The sequence below is a fragment of the Lentinus tigrinus genome (genome assembly GCF_003813185.1).
Source record: "Lentinus tigrinus ALCF2SS1-7 unplaced genomic scaffold L226scaffold_5, whole genome shotgun sequence".
Classification (NCBI taxonomy): Eukaryota; Fungi; Basidiomycota; class Agaricomycetes; order Polyporales; family Polyporaceae; genus Lentinus; species Lentinus tigrinus.
Genome location: NW_027137914.1, coordinates 1,123,297 through 1,142,273, shown reverse-complemented (window position 1 = coordinate 1,142,273; position 18,977 = coordinate 1,123,297). Strand labels below are relative to the sequence as shown.

Genomic DNA, 18,977 nt, shown 5'->3' with positions numbered 1-18,977 from the left:
CGGCTTGCTCGGCATGAATAGAGCCAGATACTCGGGCGGCGCCCTATGTAGACAGAACGCGTACAACCATCAGTCTCCTGTCTGCTGTGGATCTGCATATGGTGCAGCGAGGTGAGTGCAAGCTTCTTGTGGGATTCCTATTCGCCGCTCCATGATAAGCTCACACCGTACGTACTATTATCGACAGATAGTGTATGTGGACGAGATCCGGGGTCTTCACGCTCGTCGAGCGCAGCTTCATACTCGGCGACAGCAAGGCGAGTCGTGCCGCGCCGCAGTCAGGGACTGTCGCCCTCGGACTGGCTGTTGTGTTAGTCGCCGCTCCGCTGTCCGCAATGTTCCGCGTTGTGGTCCGGCAGGTGCCCCCGGTGTCAGACGTAGACGTGCGGCGATTGGGAGGCTGAGGGTCCAGTCCTCACCGGCCATGGCCAGCGGCTTGGCCGGCGAATCGTCCCGCGAAGTGCGATATATCTGGTGTTCACGCAGCAAATGAATTCGCGAAGAGGCTCGCAAAGGGACTCACGTCATGGCGACGAGTCAAGTCGTCTGCCCGGATGCAGATCTGCGTGCCTCTCCGGGAACGCGTGGTGGTCTGGTATGTTATTCTTCCTATTTGCAGTTTTGCTCCGTGTTCGTTGACGGTATTCGCAGTGCTCGAATGGTACGGACTTCACGGGTACAGTGTATGTTCGCAGCTTGCCAATACAGATGTCCACCGGTGCCGTCTGCTAGGCGCCACTCATGGACGGCCCCCGAGCGTCTGGTGACGCAACCTCATTCCACACAAAAACATTGGTTACTCTGAACCGCTCTATACCCATGCAGAGGACTAACCATCAACTGCACCTTCGTTTCCTTACCCGAATGATATGCTCAATCGATATTAAATCAGATTATGTTGAACCTTCGTGCATAGCCTTGCATGACCGTGCTCAGGAAGATCCGAGTCCGCCTCCACGCGCAACATACCTCGAGAACGCTTCTTGCACAGCGTATAGGTCGGCCATTGTGAAGTCGCCAATGGTCCAGGTGCACGGGGCCGAAGAGAAGCAACGGGGTTTGGACGCGGCAGCGCGCGAGAACTGTGATGGTCCCACCATTCTCTGCGTCTCCGGCTGCGACGATCGGCGGTACGAAAACATTGCAAAGTTCTGTGGCTCGGGTAAACGTTGGACGGTCTGTTGCCATCTCTGCGTCCCGGCTCGTACTTACGCTCTCTGGTTAGACTCTCGATAGATCGTCGAAGCTTGGAGGGGCAAAGTTGGTAATTGCCCTCATATACACGCGACACACGGGTGCGGAACCACCAAATGCTGAGACTGCCGCTGTCTCTGCGCTACTCTTGTTTCTTCACAAGACTCCGCATGGACGGCTCTAGTTCTGCGACAATGGAACTCCGCCAGCGCTGCCCTCCTCGCCCGTACAAGGACAGATCATGGGGCCTTGGGATTGCGATGACGGCCTGTATGCCGAGGTACTTGGGACCGGCATCCTCGGAAATTGTGATGTGGCTTGCGGCGACCCCGGGGCAGCAGGTATGTGGCACTTTGCTTCGTGCGCGGGTCTCGAGGCCTGGAGAGCTCATGCACAGCCCGATACAGCATGGATGGACAGTCGGTTCAGCTGGGGAGTGTTCCGAATCATTAGGGTGCACTCACAGGTTCGGTTTTGTGTCGTCACGAGCATGTCGGAGCGGTTGCCCAACGTTCAACTCCTACCTTGAGGCTGTCTCTCGCCGCATATCCACGCGTCCTATATTTCCCTAAGTTGCCGGTGAGTGTCCTCCAAGTCATCTCTGGCTTCTATGGGGTTGGCCGAGGAGATACATCATGTTCATTGGTTCACCATGAGTTGTAAGCCCCTCTACGATCTCGATATAATGCTCACAAGCGATTACACTGTCAATCGTGTCCTCCATCGCACCTGAAGGCTGACAGACAGTGCAGTCGATTCGGCAGTGAACATTCCCTTCCACCGTTGAGCCCTGCATAACCTCTCTGCACCGTGCCCAAGTTTGATTCCCGCAGCACCGCCAGCCGCTCCGAGGGATCCCCTCCACCGTCCACTCCTCAGTAATAACCACCCATCGGCCAACCCCATTGCCACCCCATGATGATCATCAGTTAGGCCAACAGGCCTTGACGACATGCCGATGGGCTAGAGACGTGGGGGGGAAACGACGGACGCCGGGGCCCTTACTAGGTACCTTGTCGAGCACCCACACTCACTCATACTTCTATCTGATGTTACTGCGCGCGCAACCGCTCGGATACGTGCGTCGGAGGGCTATCGGCAGTCTGGCTTCATGAGGCGGCGTTACATATGTTACTGACCGTGTAGAGCTCACGTTGATGGTTGCATGCGTGCACATGTAGTACTGTATATGCATACGAGCGCCTACCCTGAACGTAAGCTAGCTGTGTACGCTACAACCTGCCATAGTAGACTTGGGAATGCAGGTTGCTCACAGAATTTTCTTGAAGGCATATGCATGCGGTTAAGGCAAGAAGTACGACTCAAATATGTATGTCAGATCACTACAAGTTTACATTAGTGAACTACAGTACTTAGATCAAACCGGAACCCTTCTTCACATTCTCCGCCGCAGCTAAGAGGCGGTCATGAGTACCATGACCGTGTAGTCACTATTGCGGAATGCTCTCAAAGAAGAGACCAGCTGAACAGCGGCGAAATGTCCGATGAGCGTTGCAATGATGTACGGATGGACGACGTGGCTTACTCATGTAGTCCAGGAGGACATTCCTCTTCGCGTTCCCACCTCGATGGTCGGCGGTCATGTTCAACAGAGGCTGATCGCACTCAGTACACATTTCACTGAGCCACTGGAGATGTCAACCATACCTGCAATTTCAACATCGCGCTCTGCGCAGTGCCCCATAAAAGAGACAAGACCATTGCCCCTGCCAGTGGAGCGGAGCTCTGCAGCGATAACGGATTACGCGAGGTTTTACGACCAAGTTTGCCGTCAGTGTACTCACCACGAGGTAGTATCTCCACTCGAATCGCTCTGTGATCCACCACTCCGGCGCAGGCCAACCTGTGGTTAGATGGTTACAGCGAACGACTGAATGATCGATGAATACGCATACTGACCTTCGGCATAACGATGGAGCAAGCCCTCCAGTACGATGGCAAGTCCAACCGCAATCCAGAAAACTTTCCACAGCCGGATGGGAACGTCCCCTTAGGACGTCGTCGGTCCGGCCCCAGCATCTGTCCCCCGGTTGCGCGCATCACGCGATGGCAACGCAGGGGTCGCCGAACTGTGGCTCGGCCTCTGTAATCACAAAGGAACAGCAGTCAGTCAGGCGCGGCGAGGAAGAGGAATGCAGTGAGAGCGTGAGGACTCACCCGCACTTGCCAGCCTGGGACTAGATTCCTCCCGGGATACGGATAGCGGGAGCATGTCCCGGGCAGAAACAAAGGAGGCACCGGGACGGGAACGTACTGCGCGAATCCCATCGGGCGCACTTAGAGCGGCACCACCTTTGGCATGGTGATTGAGTTGCCTCCGACTTGGTCGAGGTGGCAGTCTTTGAGAAGTTTGTCTGTGAGAGAGAAGGGAGAGAGATGCACGGTACGGTGTCGGCATGACATCATCCTTCGCTGGGATGCCTGCAAAGGTGCTGAACTGCAGATGTGCTAGATGTGGGAGGGGAGCAGGAGAGAGGTTGATGGGAGGCTCGTCTGAACGTCTCCCACCTTATATGCTATCTGTCCGCCATTGTCCTCACTTCTGACTGATGGCGTGGGATGCTGAGCTCGCATTGTCCGGAAGGGCGGTGTAACAGCTGCGGAGTGGCTTTGCATTGGCGTTCAAAGGTCGTCGTGGCACGGACACGCGGACGGCCGGCACTTGATGGATGTCAAATCACCTGCACATGCTCACCAATAGACTCGCTAGGGCCATTTAAAGCTTGTATGGCCCGAGAGTGTCACTGATCAGGGACTCCTGGCGTACGACGTCAACTGATGTGTCAATTGTTCCTATGCTTTACTTACTCAGATGTTTTCTAAGCATTCATAGAACACAGTCGTACCTTGTCAAGCAGTATAGGTAAGTCAGACTATTACCGGAGTCCGAAGAGACCAGATCTGGCTCACCCCAACGCCATCATGGACGGAGCATGGGCAAGCATTCCCGGCCCATGCGAGGACATCAATTGTCGCGCTAAAGACAATGCCACGCAAGTGCCATATAATGCAGAACATACAACGGAGATCCTTGTATGACTTCCTAGCGAGGACGCTATGGGCTGTTGGGGGGTGCGTTCGCCAATTCGACTGATGAAACCGCGATGGATCGCCACTTGCTGGTTCAGATAGGATCTTCTTGGAGAACAGACAGCCATAGGAGTGGAACAAAATCATGGTCATAACCAGTTTGTATCGTCAGAGAGCTGCGCGAGAGTTGCTGGCGGGAGTCGCCCTGAGGGAATCGGCACAGCCCAGCGGCGTTCAGTATCTCTGCGGTCTTTGCCGACCATGTCTTCGAAACCCGGAAAGTACTGCTGTTCAGTGAGCCTCCGAGTTCAAGGCTCTTCTACTCGAGGAAGAACTAAACTTTTGAAAGTAATTCGCTTGAAACTGGCTCTTTTCTCAAGAGAGAAGACGAGTGAAGACATGTAAGTCCGCAGTACCAGCATCTTTCCGTCCGGCGTCTGCCCGAAAACGGTTCATCTCCTCCTGCAGTGCGGACGTCTCCCTGCATCCTCCTACACAACACTGCCGCATGGACTCGATTATTCTCAAGGACAGCTTACGCGGAGGCGACGATGGCCGGGACTGTAGTTGATTAGAGGAAGAGTGCTCATGGTATGTGAATGATTCTCGCGCAGGGGCTGTCCTTCATGCATCTGCATATGCTCCATCTGTCTGGCCACGATATGGTCTTCTTTTCTGCACCTCCATCTGCCACCTCCTTGTACTCTTCGTACCTTCTGTGCTCCAAAATCTATGTGCGTTTGCTCCGCGCAAACATCAGAAGCTGACGGCTGCATGTGACACGTCTGCCTCTCCGGATGTTGCACTATCGCCTTAGTAATAGTGGGTTCTATGTCGATTTATTGCCATCTATACTTCCATCGCAAGATGTCTTGGATGCCGCATCCCGTCTCATATTCTAGATCCAATCACTCGGCAGTCGCAGAGCAACATCGGTAGACTGGTTCACTGGGGAGACATGGCAACCTCGTATGTGTTATCGACACACTGTACTGAGTACTATTCGTACAAAATAAGAACCGGAGCATTCCCCAGTACTACCTGTTACCTGCCAACGGCTTCAGATAGTGGCACATGTCAAGGTCGCATGCATTTCTTTCAGTTCGGGGCGGGTATGTTCCTGCAAGACGCTGTCAGACCCCGCGCCATCGCCATCAGCGACCGGGTACGCACCTATCGATCCTCATGACCCTCTCCATGATCTGCACAACCAGGTCCATCATCTGCTGCTGCCCAACCAGCATCTCTTCGAGGAGCCCGTCGACGCGCTCGTTCGTCGCCGCGAGCGACGCGTGCACTTCGTCGAGCCCAGACTCGAGCGAGGTCTGCACCTCTTCCAGCACGCGCATGCTGTTGCGCATGATCGCGACGGTTTCGGCTGTTGGCCATAGTACGCGCGTGTCAGCTCCACAGACACATGGATAGTATTAGGAAGAGTGCTGGATACCCACCAAGAGCGAGCTCGCCTCTCGGCGGGAGATGGCATCTCGCGCTCTCTGTTCTCGAGGGCGTGCGGGAGTGGCTTATGCCGCGGCGGTAGCGGTGGCGATTGGCTCTGTGCGGACGTCGTTGGTGAGGTTGGACTTGAAGGCATGATGGGTGTCTTCCCGAGTGGCGACGAATGCGCTTGCTTGCCTCTGCGCCCGCGTCGGCGACCCTTCCGAGGGGTCGACTCGAAGAGGTGGCTTGGTATAGCCGGGAAGATCGCAGTCTCCTTGCTGTGGATCTGTGGCTCGGACATCTTTAGGTGATGTTGGCAAGTGGCGTTGGGAAGCGGGTTGAGTGACTTGAAGTCATTTTGCGGTTCATGCTCAGGGTACCAAGTACTGTCGAGCACAAGCCCTTTGCGTGTACGATATACCGAAAGCCGTTCTGGCAATGGGCAATGGGCGTGCTCCCTATGTTGTTGGTCTGGCCTGACGGGTAAAGGATCCTTTGAAGCGGCGATACGACACTCCTCGCAAACGCCTTTTGCGCACCCCGCGGTGGCGCCGCTTGACATGACACGCTGCATCTGTGACATGTCGCTCACTTTACGCTGCTAGGAGGAGGCTAGGAGGCTGGCAGTTTGCGCTCCATACGAGACTTGTACTTACCTGGACCGGGCCGGGCGGACCGGGCGCACGTCCCACTGGCAGGTGCAAGCGATGGTGGAAATGTCGAGGCGAGTTGGAATTCCCTGCAACGGCTGAGCCATCCTGAGTGGTTACGTTACCATGAATGGGGGCGCGCGTTCTTGTTCACACGCGCCACACTATTGTGACCCCGAGGACCTACTAGTTTTCCGAAACGCCATTGCCTCGTCGTCATTTCTGCGCACACCGAGCCCTGAGCTGGTACCATTGGCTGATGGTACAAACTACCCGCCATCCACATTGGATACGGTTACAAGCCGGGCGCACCTGCACTACTTATGTGAAGTGTACGAGCGGGATACAAGGAGCTTGATGAACAAAGGATCCAGCTGCGACTTGTGTGCGACGAACTTTGTAGCAAGTATGGATTGCTAGACATATATGACACAGCCATGCAAACAAGATACACGAGAAGCTGGTACAGAGCGTCCTAATGGCAAAACAGCGCACTGATACGGGAGCCAATGGACACAGCAAAGACATTCACGCACCAAACCAGGGTGATCCTAACTTCCACCACCTGCTCCGGGACTCAAGTCGTCTCAAAGTCGGCCTCTACGAACAGCCTCTGCAATCGCGGCTGCGGCTGACAGACTGTTCGGCGATGGGCTGACAGGGGGGACCGCCTCGCACGCTGAGATGGAGGACGATGCGCTGAGAGCGAGGCTATCCATGTCGAAGCTGGAGATCGAGCTTGCGCATGACTGTTCGTTTTGAGAACTGTCATATCCAGGAGCGCACGCGTAGTACGGCGGACCGTAAGGGTTGGTACGCCGAATGCCATTGCGGACGTAGTGAGGGGTCTCCGATGCGGACGAGTCGGTAGAGATCCTGGTGGACTGTGAGGAGGCGCCAGGTACCGGGGAAACTGTGTGAACGTTGTCCAATCGCGCCGGGGTGAAGGTCAGGCGCAACGAGGACAACATGACACGGAGTTTGACGCTCTTCAGTGGCGAGTTCACCCTCCGAGGTTGACGTTGAGCTGGGAAGGTGGTGCACTCGTTGCTCACTGTAGCCGCCGATATGGAAAATTGAGAGTCCAGCGCCAGCCATGACGGAGAGAACGCACCTCGTTTCTGCTTCTGTCCGAGACCCATACCGATCGCCTTCAACGGATTCTCGAAGCGCGTCTCAAAGACCTCCTTAGGGAGCGAGTTCTCCGGACATGCGGGGCGGGCGAGGCGCGTGGGATAGTAGTTCGATCCTGTGGTAGACGTGCTCTCGCTGGCCCGGCGCCGCTTCGGAGTGCGTGAATCCTGACCGGCTTGGCGACGTCGTGAACATTGAGACGAGATAGAAAGCGAAGGGGTAAGGCTCAAGGGAGAAGACATTTCAAAAGCAATGGAAGGTGGGTGTGTCGGTTCAGGATCTGCGACGGTCAGGAACATTCAAGTCTGGGGAGACGCTGCAGCCTTCTTAAGGCTGGCACTTGCGGATGACAGAAACAGACAGGATGAATATTGACGTCACCTGAATCTTATTGAGGTTGGATCCGCATGACCCTGGTTCATTTCGAAATCAAGGGATTCTTGGTAGCCTTGGGACTGTGATTTCTGCATATCAAGACAATATCGTGTCAGGCCCGTAACTTGTAAGGGCACCAGTCACGGGAGACACACGGGTGTTAAACCCAAGCATGTCAGGCATGAAAAACCTTCGTAGTGCATCAAGAAGTCACGGTCAAGGAGTTACGGACCAAAGTCACGCCGCGTACTAGGAGGCCAGTAGAGACGATCGAATGACGTTCCACGACTCAATCACAGCCGGCCCGTAGTCCCATGGGCGACAAATGAGCAGAAGAACCCTATCGGCCGATATAGAGGCGTACTAGAGCGGATGCAATGCTTGGAACTGGTTTGGCGGATGCATGGTTGTAGAGTACACGAGAGCTGTACTGCCACCGCATCGGCGTTCGACATTCCACCTTCCTAATCTGTCGTTCTAGCGCCGTTCTGCTGGCACACGGGCCGCTGCATCAAGGCTAATCTTGTCTCCGACTCGTCAATCCCAGCCAGGAAGTCTCACAAACACATGAATCCAGGCTTAGCTAGAAGATCGATACATGGGATATGGTGGCCATGGTGTGAGATTTGTTCACGCCACGTCGCCCGCACGTTCACCCTGTTCGTAGCGGTCAGGCTTGTGACCGGTGTTACTTCGTGAGCGTTCTGTTGTCCTTCTCTTTGCAGTTTTCATGCACTGGAATCTATCTGACGCGCCTTTTAGGTCTTGCCGCTTCCATAAGCACTTCGTACAAGCAGTAACGTGCTCACCGGGGATTGGAAGCCCGTTCTCGTCATCCCTACGATGATAACATTACCGTCATGCTTGGCAGACCATCTATTCTGCGAAGGTATGTCCTCTGACACATTCACATGAATGTAGCTATCTTTGAGCACAGTTTTGAGCTCCAGATCCTCATTGACCAACATGTACTAAAGTAATCTGACTCTAGTATCGTCCCAACGACTACCCAAGTGAATCGTCTCCTCACATCCCGGGTAAACTGGTTGTCATCCAACATTATGATGTGTGGGTACAAGGCGCGCTTTGCAATGTATCTGGTTGTCAGATTGACCAGGAAGCGAGTCTTCTCACCGATGAGATCCCGCCACCTCTTCCACGCTCCCAGGCGACGTAAAGACAGCTGACGGGAGGTTCCACCTGACTAACGCTTGGTTGGATAGCCACCCTCTATGGCTGTATCGTATAAATACCGATGTGTTCGGTATGTGTTCGGTATTCATCCGACACTGCCAGTGCTCTGTCTGCCATTGTCCGACTAGAACATGCCGCTATCCTTGCTTGCAATTGCTGCAACCGCCGCTCTCTTGCTCGGCGTCATTTTCAAGTGGCTTCGACGAAGGTCCCTCACAACTGTCCGTGGTCCGCCTTCGCCGTCACTGCTCCTCGGTACGCGCTTTGTCGTCCCACTGTATTGCGCTGGGATTTCTCACACCACATTACACAGGACATGAGCACGCTCTCAGCACACAGGAAGAAGTCGGAATCCTCGAGTTTGAATGGCTATGGGAGTACGGTCCTACGTGGAAGATTGGCGGCAACTTTGGAGTAAGCCGCATTGCGCCCCTCCATCCCTGCAGAACTGATACGTCCCCCCTATGCTAGACGGACTTACTTATGACTGCCGACCCGAAGGTATGTACTCTACAGTCGCTTTTTGTTCTTCGTTATCCAAATACTCGGTATCTCTAGGCTTTACAGCACATCTTCCACAAGTCGGGCTACAACTACACCAAGAGGACATCTGCCAACTACATGGGGTACATGTTGTCCGGCCCGGGTATCGTTGTTTCTCTCGGTATGTTGCGGAGTCAACGTCTGGCTGGACAAGAGAGACCTGAACTTCGCCTTAGATAAGGACCATCAGCGTCACCGCAAGATCATGAACCCCGCGTTCAACGCAGCTCACCTCAAGACATTCCTACCGCTCTTCCAGCGTATCAGCTCGAAGGCAAGTCCCCTTCCAGAAGCAGTACATCCCATTCGCTGTGCTTACCCTCATATCGTTCAGATGGTCGAGCAATGGAAGGCAGAACTCTCCGGCACTGAACAGATGCACATTATGGTCAACAAATGGCTGTCGCGTGCCACGTTGGACATCATCGGCGAAGGTCTGTAGGCTATTCGAATTATATCAGGCCCCTCTAACTAGACGTCTTTGTGCAGCTGCTTTCGACTACGATTACGGCGCGCTGAACGGAGCCAAGAGTAGCCCTCTGAACAAGGCTTACGACAACATATTGTGAGTCGCACGTACAAAAGACCATGCGTCATATTCGGCTTCCTGACTGTGACTTCCAACAGCAAGGACATTAGCTTCCAGCCCCCGGCTGCTTTCGCGATCTTCAACGCGACATGGGACTACGTGCCCGAAACCTTGATCAAGCTCGTCCAATTTATCCCCGTCAATCCGTTCACGCGCATGTTGAACCTGAAGAATCTCTTCACCGAATATGGGAAGCAAATCCTCCGGGAGCAGCGCAGCGAAGTCGACGTCGAGAAGCCATCCAACAGCAGGGACGTCATGAGCATTCTGAGTGCGTGTCCCAGCTACTCACACTTGCACCTTCCCTGACTCAACGCACCCTCTGTCCGCGGACAACTTCCATTCATGATTGCATGCAGTCAAAGCGAACGCTTCTGCCGATCCGAAGACGCGGCTCACGGATGCCGAGCTCATGGCGGAGATGTATACGCTCACCCTCGCGGGCCACGAAACGACCAGCTCGACGCTGACGTTCCTCACGTACGAGCTCGCGCGGCACCCCGAGTACCAGGCGCGGATGCGCAAGGAAATCCAAGACCGGCGCGCGTTGGCGGCGGCTCGCGGCGATGCCGACTTCACTGTCGAGGATCTGGACTCGCTGTCTCTGACCGTGAACGCTATCAAGGTGCCTGTGATCTAACCTTCGTGTATTAATGGTTCCTGATGGGTATCGTTCTCGCAGGAAACCCTCCGCTTCCACCCGATCGTCCCTCAGCTCTTTCGTGTTGCAGTCAAGGACGACGTCATACCGCTCTCGCACCCAGTCGTTTCGACCACTGGAGAGACCATCACGGAAGTCCCGGTCCAAGCGGGCCAGGTAATTGTAACATCTTTTGCTGCTTACCACCGGTACGTCTGCTACTTGAAGAAAATTTCCCCTGCCAACTGACGCGCCAACTGTACCAAGATTGAAAGATGTCTGGGGAGACGACGCCGACGTCTGGAACCCCGATCGCTTCTTCCGTCCAGAGACCGGGAAGCACACGAACGTCGGCGTCTTTTCGAACTTGTGAGTCGCCGACAGCTCCATGTCATATGCCCCCAGCTGAAACAGCGCATTCCCCCCTGCGCAGGATGTCATTCTGTAAGTACATACATCATATATGTCGCTGAACCCCGAAGGTCGGAAACTCACTCTACTTACCCGCAAGCTGCCGGCGTACGCGCGTGCATCGGCTGGCGGTTCTCGTAAGTCCACCTTATCAACGGCGCGCCCCGGACACGCGATGACTGAACACTCTTGACCGCAGCCTGATCGAGATGCAGGCAATCCTTGCTGAGACTCTCGAGAACTTTGAGGTCGCGCTTCCCGAAGAGAAGCTGGAGATCAAGCGGGCTCCTATGGGGCCGATCATGCTCCCGGTGGTTGTCGGGAAGGAGGAGCTCGGGAGCGTGATGCCGCTGCGAGTGTCCTTGGTTCAGCAGTAAATCTTCAGAGTACTCCCATGCAAGCTTCTATTGTTGTGTCTCCGTTTGTCACTGGATCTCCGTCATCGATGATTTGTTGCAATCACCTTTGTTGATGCGAACTTACCAATTGAGTGACATTATGCACAAGCACAGACATGGTGCGTCGCTTTCACTCGCGGATGACCCCTGAACTGTGAGGGCCTTGCGAGCTCAGATCATTCACACACAGAAACAGTAGGTGATGAGGTCTTAGGGATCATCGAGGATTAGTGTTCAAGCTACCGTGTGCCCCAAGCGGGCAAAAGAATAAGGTGGAACAAAGAAATTAGCGACGCCAGCAGGATTCGAACCTGCGCCTCCAAAGGAGAACAGATTTCTAATCTGTCGCCGTAACCACTTGGCTATAGCGCCTTGGTAAAGACTACCGTTACAATATATACGTACAGCAAAACCATAGCCAGCAGACGAGAAGCGGATGCAAATACAATACAAAATTCCTCCAACTCCAATGCCTCAGGGGTACCGCGTGCCCTCCTTGAGCCCACGCAGATGTTCAATGGCATGACCGGTAGACTGGAGCGGCGAGTAGGTTTATACAAAGCGCGAATCTCCCTACATTCCGCCACTATAGCCCTCAGCAGTGACCCTCAGAGGACTGGTCTGCTGCTGATGACCGACGCCTCATCAACCGACCCCATCAAGAGGATGAAAATTAATCACTCACCATGATATCACTGTCATTTGGGTTTCGCGCGCCCAAAGACTTGAACCGCGCGTCGGCCGCAGATGGGAGGACGTTAGCTTCAGGTGCGAGCAGCTGGTCGCGGAGCATGTTCCGCGAGTTGAGCATCGCGAGGAGGGAGTTGAAGAGGACTGTCGAAGGTGAGCACAAACTCAGTTCGTGAAGAAGGTGGGGTGAGACAAGACCGCTGGTACGCACGTTTGCTCGAGGTGAACTTGAACGCGACGAAGACGAAACTTTGCGGGAGGGCCGCGTACTACGTCACATTCGGTGAGCATATCTCCCAAGGGCGCTGTAGATCCGTTCGTGGTACATACGGCTATGAGGAAGCCCAGAACCCATAGACTGCCGGATAGAAAACGTATGTCAGCCTCTCACGTTGTGTCTCCGGACTATCAACGTACGCAGCAATGGCACCGGTGCTCACGCGATGCATGATCAGCGTGCGGACTACGTTGTTGATCCTGTTATGTCATTAATACAACCAAGCGCAGAGAGGGAGTGAAGTTACCTACTTCCTGAAATGAGTCTGGGACCTTGCGAGCAAGAGGGCCATCGTCGCTGCGATGACTGTGTCCGCAATGAGGCTCATAGCGAGCACCGAGTAGGGCAGCCACTATGCTCAAGTTTCAGCATCACGAGCCACACGCTCTTGGTGAGATGTACGCACCGCGTATACTATGTCGAAGCGGATATACGGAGGAAGACTGACTCTGAGACGTTGTCAAGTTATAGACGAGAACAAGATGTGAAGTTACACTTGCCCGTGGACCCATAGGACTGCAAGGGTGAGGTCATTACGGTTGGAGGTGACCCACGAGAGAGGAGAACCACGTACTGATGTCAAGACCTGCCGCCAACGGTATCAGAGATGAGATGAGCGAGAGCCTCGGTGCTTGGGCGTAACTCACAAAGAACGGCGACCGAGAAGAGTATCTGTTAGATTGAAAGTATCCGTTCTGAGCCTGAGCGCTGAGCTCCGAGGTTCACGACGAGCAATCACTCACGTTGATCCCAGTGATGGCGAGGTTACGGTGGCTCACTGTTCGACGTTCATGCCAAAGGTCAGCTTATGATTCTGCACCAGAACCATCCGAATGACTGACGCGTCCAAATACGATAGCAAAAGACCCTGTGTTTTAATAACAACTATTTAGCGGTCTAACGGGAGTCCAACGAGCACAAACTCACCCTCTGACAATGGCATCGCCGATCCCCTATGTCCGATGTGAGGCTAGCGCCTCGATCTACAACGTGAAACTCACCGATACGACGCCCTGTGCCTGCAGTCGTGGAAGCGTCTAAGCGGCCCATACTAGAAGCTAAAAATGGTCACATACTATGAAACTCCTGTGATTGACATACGTCAGCAGCGGCGGAAGCCATAAACACGTAGAGTAGAAGAGGCACGGACCACTGCGGCTTCACTAGGCTCTCAAGGTCACCATAGTCGGTGATCGCGAAGATGTACACGACATGCGAGATGAGGATCGTATGGAGAGAATCGAGCATCCTGCGTGGGCACAGTGTTCTGAGTACCAGCGGCCCTTAGTGAGGAGATCCCAGCGACGCACCAAAGAGTACCAACCTATCGAACGTGGTAAGTGACATAGCCCACAATGTTCAGAGGCGGAAGGCACTGACCAGGCCCTTGAGAATAAGGGGATCGCCACGGCTACGAATGTAGTAGATGTACGTCTGTAGCGTTGAGAAGCCATACAGCCTGCAGAAATACCACTAGCGGTCTATGAAGTGGTTCGCAGGAGAATACGTGCGTCACGTACCATGAAGCGAGAATGTTCCCTGTAAGGCTACGAGCATGAGCAGTCTGGTACACCAAGCAGAGATAGAGTGTACGCACCGATTAAGAGGGTCCCGTAGGTATCGTCCAAGGACGGAATCACTGAATGAGGCAGAGCCATGAATGGAGCGGAACGTGTAAGGGGAATGAACGCGAGATGGTCTGCCCCGCACCTTATGAGTACGCTGTTCGATCTGAGCTCCAGGACGATTTTTGCTCACGAGACGCGACACACCTCACGGTGACCTCATGCAAGTATCAGCGCAGCCACATTTTGGCAGATGGCCGCCCAGGATGCATAGAGGAAGGATGACTCGGTGAGCTTCGATGGAGACTGGCAACAGCATATCTGATGTGGAACTGGAGCTCATCTGCACTGTCTCTCGATGTCGTTGCGGTGTCTTGAACCTGTCTGTGCATTGATGTGTTGGCTATCCCTCGGCAGTTGTAGGTCATCATGTGTTCACTGGCAGCGAGCCCCGGAGCCGACACGACACGAACATGCCAAAAAGGTGCGCTAACCGTTGTAGTGCTCCCCTATCAAATCAATAAGGCGCAGTAACTTGGTGCAGGAAGTATCTGTCTGTTTAAGGTTCATGAGAATAGATGCCAGCAGTCAGTCAAGAGCGGGAGAAGCCTGGACCTTTCGGCTGACATTGTAACTCCAAACTCGCCGGCGCAGAGTATGCCAAACCAGTCTTACAGTACCTTCGCGCAGTCGTCACTCGGACGAAGTCCTGATGGTTCACGAACAAGCTGTGTGGCAGGAACAAGAGCTCGCAGCCTCGGAGTCGTCTAGTGGTTTGGCTACTTACGTACCTAAATCATAGACTTGCCCCTCACGCGGGTGTGAAACATGGTCATTCTTGTGCCGTCCTTCAAACTTCCCTGCGGCAATATGGTGCAAGGAGAAGGTGGCGGAGTCTTAACACCTCCTCGTGGACTTTGATTGTCCCGGGCCAATGGCCATGAGTGAGACGAGATGCATCGTCGAGAGGTTCGAAGTTCGCCCAACTCGAGGCAGTCCTCTGAGTCTTCCGATGGTGTCACCGCATGTACGCGGTCCGTGTATGTTTTCTCCAGCTTGTTGACATACGATGTGAGCTTACTGATTCTGCTCGTTCTTACGCTTGTGGAATAGACCTACGTCGCAAAGCTTGATCGTATCTCGTGGTAGAATTACTTCGATAACCAGCTCGGAAGAGATGTTGTTAAATGGTTTCGAAATTGATCGAGATGGCATTTGAGAGGACAAGGAGCGAAGCGCCGGAGGTGCACGTCATACTTGGCCATGAGGACGGCAAAGAGGACCTGAGCAGTGGACGGTCGCCGGGGTCGACTTGCTCTTGCCCACTCGCCCTCTGCTCGCCCTGGCCAACGACGCGTAGCTGAGAAAGCTGACCAGGACGGTGCTCGCGGTACCCACGACATAACGCCACGAGGCTGTGGACGACGTGGAAGTGCCTCCGATCAGCCCATCCGCCACGACAACTCGCGCTTTCCGCGGACCGCATCACGTCTCGGTGCGATGCTAAGACGCGCCGCACCCTCCAGGACGCGTCTACCACCACCGTGTAGCCTCAGCAAGATTGCAGCGACGGTCCTCTGCTCCCAGAGCTTACCCGGAACTCGTCGAGTCCGCGCTTGCCGAAGTCCACCCGACGCGACCCTCTCGGTCTCGACTTTCTCGCGCTCTTCCTCCTCACTCCATCTACGTTCCACCTTCTCGGCTTCGTCACCACCCTCTGTCACCGTAATGTCGACTCTTACACCGCGCCGTCCACACTCGACATCGTCCAAAGGGAAGGAACCAGAACGGAGCCAGTCTTCTGCGACTGACTCGCACGGTCATGACCACAACCACGACCCCCACCTGCCTTCACATTCGCACTCGCATTCGCATTCGCATTCGCACGGTTTCTTGGGGTCATTGGTACATAGACACGATCATTCGGAGGAGGGTCACGCGAAGGACGCAGAGCAGATCGTACAGGCATTGAAGGGCGAAGGTGAGCAGGTCATGAGTCCTACTCGGATTGTCACCCATCCTCTATTCCTCGTAGGCGACAGAGGCAGCAAGATTACCCTCGTCGGTCTTGCCTCGAACGTCGTCCTCACTGGCGCAAAGGGCGCCGCAGGATGGTACATGAACTCGGCCGCCCTCCTTGCGGATGCAGGCCATTGTGCAGGCGGTCAGTCTTCCTCCCCTCCTCTCCCCTCTCCCCTCAGCTCAACATAGCAACATCAACCTAAGACCTCGTCGGCGACTTCATCACGCTGTTCAGCTGGCGCTTGTCGCGCAAGCCTCCTTCGGAACGGTACCCCTACGGGTATGGCAAGTTTGAAGTCCTCGGCACCACCCTCGTGTCCATCCTCTTGACTGGCGGTGCACTCGGCATCGGCCTGCATTCATGGTCTCTCCTCGCCGAGACCCTGTCCTCCGCCGCTGCAACCATGAACCCCGGTGTGGTGCACGATGTCCTGGTGCGCATGTTCGACGTCGCAGAAGCCGTCCCCGCAATAGTCTCTGAACACGTCCACGCACACGCGCACGAACACAGCGATGGCGCGCTCGATCCGAACGCAGCATGGTTCGCTGCGGTCAGCGTTCTGGCGAAGGAGTGGCTCTACCGGATTACGAAGCGCGTCGCTGACGAGGAACGCAGCCCCGTGCTGCTCGCGAACGCGGTGCACCACCGGAGCGATGCGTTCGGAAGCGGGGTCGCACTCGTCGCGATCCTGGGCAACTGGTGGTTCCCGCACCTCGCGCTTGACCCCATCGGAGGTGCGTAGGTTCCCGTTTGGCGGTGTATGCGCGTGCTGAAAAGCTCGTGCGTAGGTCTCCTTGTTTCTGTGCTCATCTTCCAGCAAGGCTGGGGCCTCCTCATGACCGCCCTCCGCCAGCTCACCGACGCGGGCGTGTCCCCTTCCACGCACGCCGCCCTGCTCGACGCGCTTCGGCCTCTCGTCCCCTCTGCACCTGCCTCAGGCACAAATGCAGTCCCTCATTCACACGCGCACGCGCTGCTCGCCATTTCGGACCTGCGGGCAATGCGCACAGGGGCGAACATGTTCGTGGACCTCACGGCGCACGTGCCGCGGACGCTGACCGTGGAGGACGCGACGACGGTAGAGCAGGAGATCCGCGACACGCTGGTCAAGGCGCGGAGGGAGGTGAAAGAGGTGCGCGTCAAGTTCCGCCCTGTGCAGGAGGAGGCTTGACGTGCGCACTGCGTGTCGTGAGCAAGCGCGTGTATGCTGAGTGTATTATTGGAGTATATTATGCAGGCGGGATTCTTGACTACTTCTGCTGGGTGGATGGCGCTGCACACCACGTTCTGCTCGAAATCGTGGTCCGTCGGATCAGGTGGCAGTGAGTGGGCATGCATCAGTTGTCACTGGTCGGAAAGGCTGACCAATCTACTAGGAAACTACTTACTTCACATTGGCGATCATCCATCAATCTCAATCGTGAGGGCCATGCATTTCTTGAGACATGGGCAGGCTTCGAGAGGACAGAAAAGACCGGTGCGGAGCTCTTTGGCCACTCGCTGATATTCGGACATCTCTGCTCGCCGCTGCTCCTGGGAGACTGACTGAGCGAACCTAATCAGCGATCAGCATTATGTCTCTCTACGGTCCACCCGAAGTGGCTTCATCCTCTGCTGGTGCTTACGTGGCATGGGACGACCATCGGAAGTCAGTTTTCCCAGTGCGAACTTCACGATGGTGTCATACTCCGGCCAAGGGCATTCACAAGTTGGCCGCGCGTGCAACGTGCCGGTCGCGCACTGCCCGGACGTGCGTTCCACCCGAGTATATGTAGATAGGTGAGCACTCTGTTTGTCTACGGCCCATAGTCTCGAGAGTACGTGACATGGTTTCAATCGCTGCAACTACAGAGAATACCCTCGGCGCCATCCTCATCGGTATGGACCTCGATTCCTACATGCTTTACAAGTTGACTGACATTTACATCTTTATTGAACAGGCAACATCGTTGCGGCATTGTACGTGCATAGGCTTTTGCCAGTCTTATCTACCATGACGCGTGTTTTTCTACAGTCTGTACGGGATGACGACGCTGCAGACGTACATGTATTTCGGTCGCTGCCGCGGAGATTCGATTCCACTCAGGAGCTTGGTATGTGGTCCCCGCGCTCCCCGCGCTCCCTGGCAGTTGCCTCATCTCGCAATAGCTGAGCCCGTGTGTCAGGTCGCGTTCTTATGGTTGGCCTCTGCCTGCATCCTAGGTTGAACGCAGCGTTGACGCTGACCTCCTCACGCGCGTAGGATCCTCGACACCACTCATACAGTCTTCGTCTCACATGCGGTGTATACATCAACCGTGGCCAGGGTTGGAGACGCTGCTGCATCTGCTACGCCCATTTGGTTCGTGCATACCGTGATTTTTCCATTCCCTGCGTACGAGGAGCTCATGAATTTGTTGCCGTCACCAGGAGCATGATAGTGAGAAGCCTACTAGGCGCGTCTCTAATGAGAGATGGACGTAGTCAACTAACGCTCCGGCCTGGACAGGCGCAGGTTGTCGTCATGGTTAGTCTTTGTTAACCTCCTCGTGAATTGCGAAGTTCTGACTGAGTTTTGGCTAGGGTGTGAACGACGCGATCATACGGACGTGGGTGGTGCTCGAGGTACTGAATTTTGTACGCGATGCTGAGCGGATCCGGTCAGAATATTCTGCCATAGGATTCTCATATGTGGGTACCACGTTCGACTACACGCAATAAGCACCTTCCCCACTGACCGGGCAATCTCAGTGAGCAACCGAAACCGATGGGCATATGGAACCAACGTGAGCAGACAAGCGTACCTTGTATCGCGCTTTGGGCC

At 55.0% G+C, this 18,977-nt stretch overlaps 7 protein-coding genes and 1 non-coding gene across 8 annotated transcripts; 4 read left to right on the top strand and 4 right to left on the bottom strand.

Moving 5' to 3' along the window:
* The first annotated feature begins 556 nt into the window (after positions 1-556).
* On the top strand, positions 557-1,305 carry L226DRAFT_294584 (uncharacterized protein). Its single transcript, XM_067673652.1, has 2 exons — positions 557-595; positions 652-1,305. The coding sequence occupies exon 2, from the start codon at positions 742-744 to the stop codon at positions 1,234-1,236; it is 495 nt and encodes a 164-aa protein (XP_067539063.1). The 5' UTR covers positions 557-595; positions 652-741; the 3' UTR covers positions 1,237-1,305.
* Positions 1,306-5,262: 3,957 nt separating this feature from the next.
* L226DRAFT_531834 (uncharacterized protein) lies at positions 5,263-6,013 on the bottom strand. Its single transcript, XM_067680152.1, has 3 exons — positions 5,697-6,013; positions 5,419-5,623; positions 5,263-5,365 (listed from the first exon to the last, which is right to left on the bottom strand). The coding sequence occupies exons 2-3, from the start codon at positions 5,604-5,606 to the stop codon at positions 5,344-5,346; spliced, it is 210 nt and encodes a 69-aa protein (XP_067539062.1). The 5' UTR covers positions 5,607-5,623; positions 5,697-6,013; the 3' UTR covers positions 5,263-5,343.
* Positions 6,014-6,902: 889 nt separating this feature from the next.
* L226DRAFT_531833 (uncharacterized protein) lies at positions 6,903-7,921 on the bottom strand. Its single transcript, XM_067680151.1, has 2 exons — positions 7,450-7,921; positions 6,903-7,389 (listed from the first exon to the last, which is right to left on the bottom strand). Exons 1-2 carry the CDS (start codon positions 7,709-7,711, stop codon positions 6,923-6,925), a joined length of 729 nt encoding a protein of 242 aa, XP_067539061.1. The 5' UTR covers positions 7,712-7,921; the 3' UTR covers positions 6,903-6,922.
* A 1,039-nt stretch (positions 7,922-8,960) lies between these two features.
* On the top strand, positions 8,961-11,686 carry L226DRAFT_503004 (cytochrome P450). Its single transcript, XM_067677913.1, has 14 exons — positions 8,961-9,293; positions 9,352-9,452; positions 9,510-9,539; positions 9,597-9,702; positions 9,758-9,855; positions 9,916-10,015; positions 10,071-10,146; positions 10,209-10,441; positions 10,530-10,795; positions 10,853-11,019; positions 11,078-11,179; positions 11,244-11,254; positions 11,322-11,358; positions 11,421-11,686. Exons 1-14 carry the CDS (start codon positions 9,170-9,172, stop codon positions 11,596-11,598), a joined length of 1,629 nt encoding a protein of 542 aa, XP_067539060.1. The 5' UTR covers positions 8,961-9,169; the 3' UTR covers positions 11,599-11,686.
* Positions 11,687-11,909: 223 nt separating this feature from the next.
* On the bottom strand, positions 11,910-11,991 carry L226DRAFT_t55. Its single transcript has one exon. It is a non-coding gene; the product is annotated as a tRNA-Ser (tRNA).
* A 49-nt stretch (positions 11,992-12,040) lies between these two features.
* L226DRAFT_531831 (uncharacterized protein) lies at positions 12,041-14,259 on the bottom strand. Its single transcript, XM_067680150.1, has 20 exons — positions 14,184-14,259; positions 14,107-14,125; positions 13,967-14,045; positions 13,897-13,910; positions 13,737-13,835; positions 13,663-13,672; positions 13,588-13,605; positions 13,514-13,539; positions 13,429-13,454; positions 13,330-13,364; positions 13,234-13,258; positions 13,161-13,172; positions 13,087-13,102; positions 12,993-13,035; positions 12,838-12,938; positions 12,727-12,786; positions 12,640-12,667; positions 12,521-12,578; positions 12,305-12,453; positions 12,041-12,246 (listed from the first exon to the last, which is right to left on the bottom strand). The coding sequence occupies exons 1-20, from the start codon at positions 14,242-14,244 to the stop codon at positions 12,193-12,195; spliced, it is 933 nt and encodes a 310-aa protein (XP_067539059.1). The 5' UTR covers positions 14,245-14,259; the 3' UTR covers positions 12,041-12,192.
* Positions 14,260-15,879: 1,620 nt separating this feature from the next.
* Positions 15,880-17,345, top strand: L226DRAFT_456703 (uncharacterized protein; the record flags this gene model as incomplete). The annotated part of the gene is made up of 4 exons (XM_067675316.1): positions 15,880-16,132; positions 16,187-16,315; positions 16,378-16,908; positions 16,963-17,345. 4 exons carry the CDS (start codon positions 15,880-15,882, stop codon positions 17,343-17,345), a joined length of 1,296 nt encoding a protein of 431 aa, XP_067539058.1.
* A 655-nt stretch (positions 17,346-18,000) lies between these two features.
* L226DRAFT_568119 (uncharacterized protein) lies at positions 18,001-18,874 on the top strand (the record flags this gene model as incomplete). The annotated part of the gene is made up of 8 exons (XM_067684132.1): positions 18,001-18,052; positions 18,115-18,133; positions 18,189-18,267; positions 18,340-18,353; positions 18,417-18,515; positions 18,584-18,593; positions 18,663-18,680; positions 18,737-18,874. The coding sequence occupies 8 exons, from the start codon at positions 18,001-18,003 to the stop codon at positions 18,872-18,874; spliced, it is 429 nt and encodes a 142-aa protein (XP_067539057.1).
* Positions 18,875-18,977: the final 103 nt, after the last annotated feature.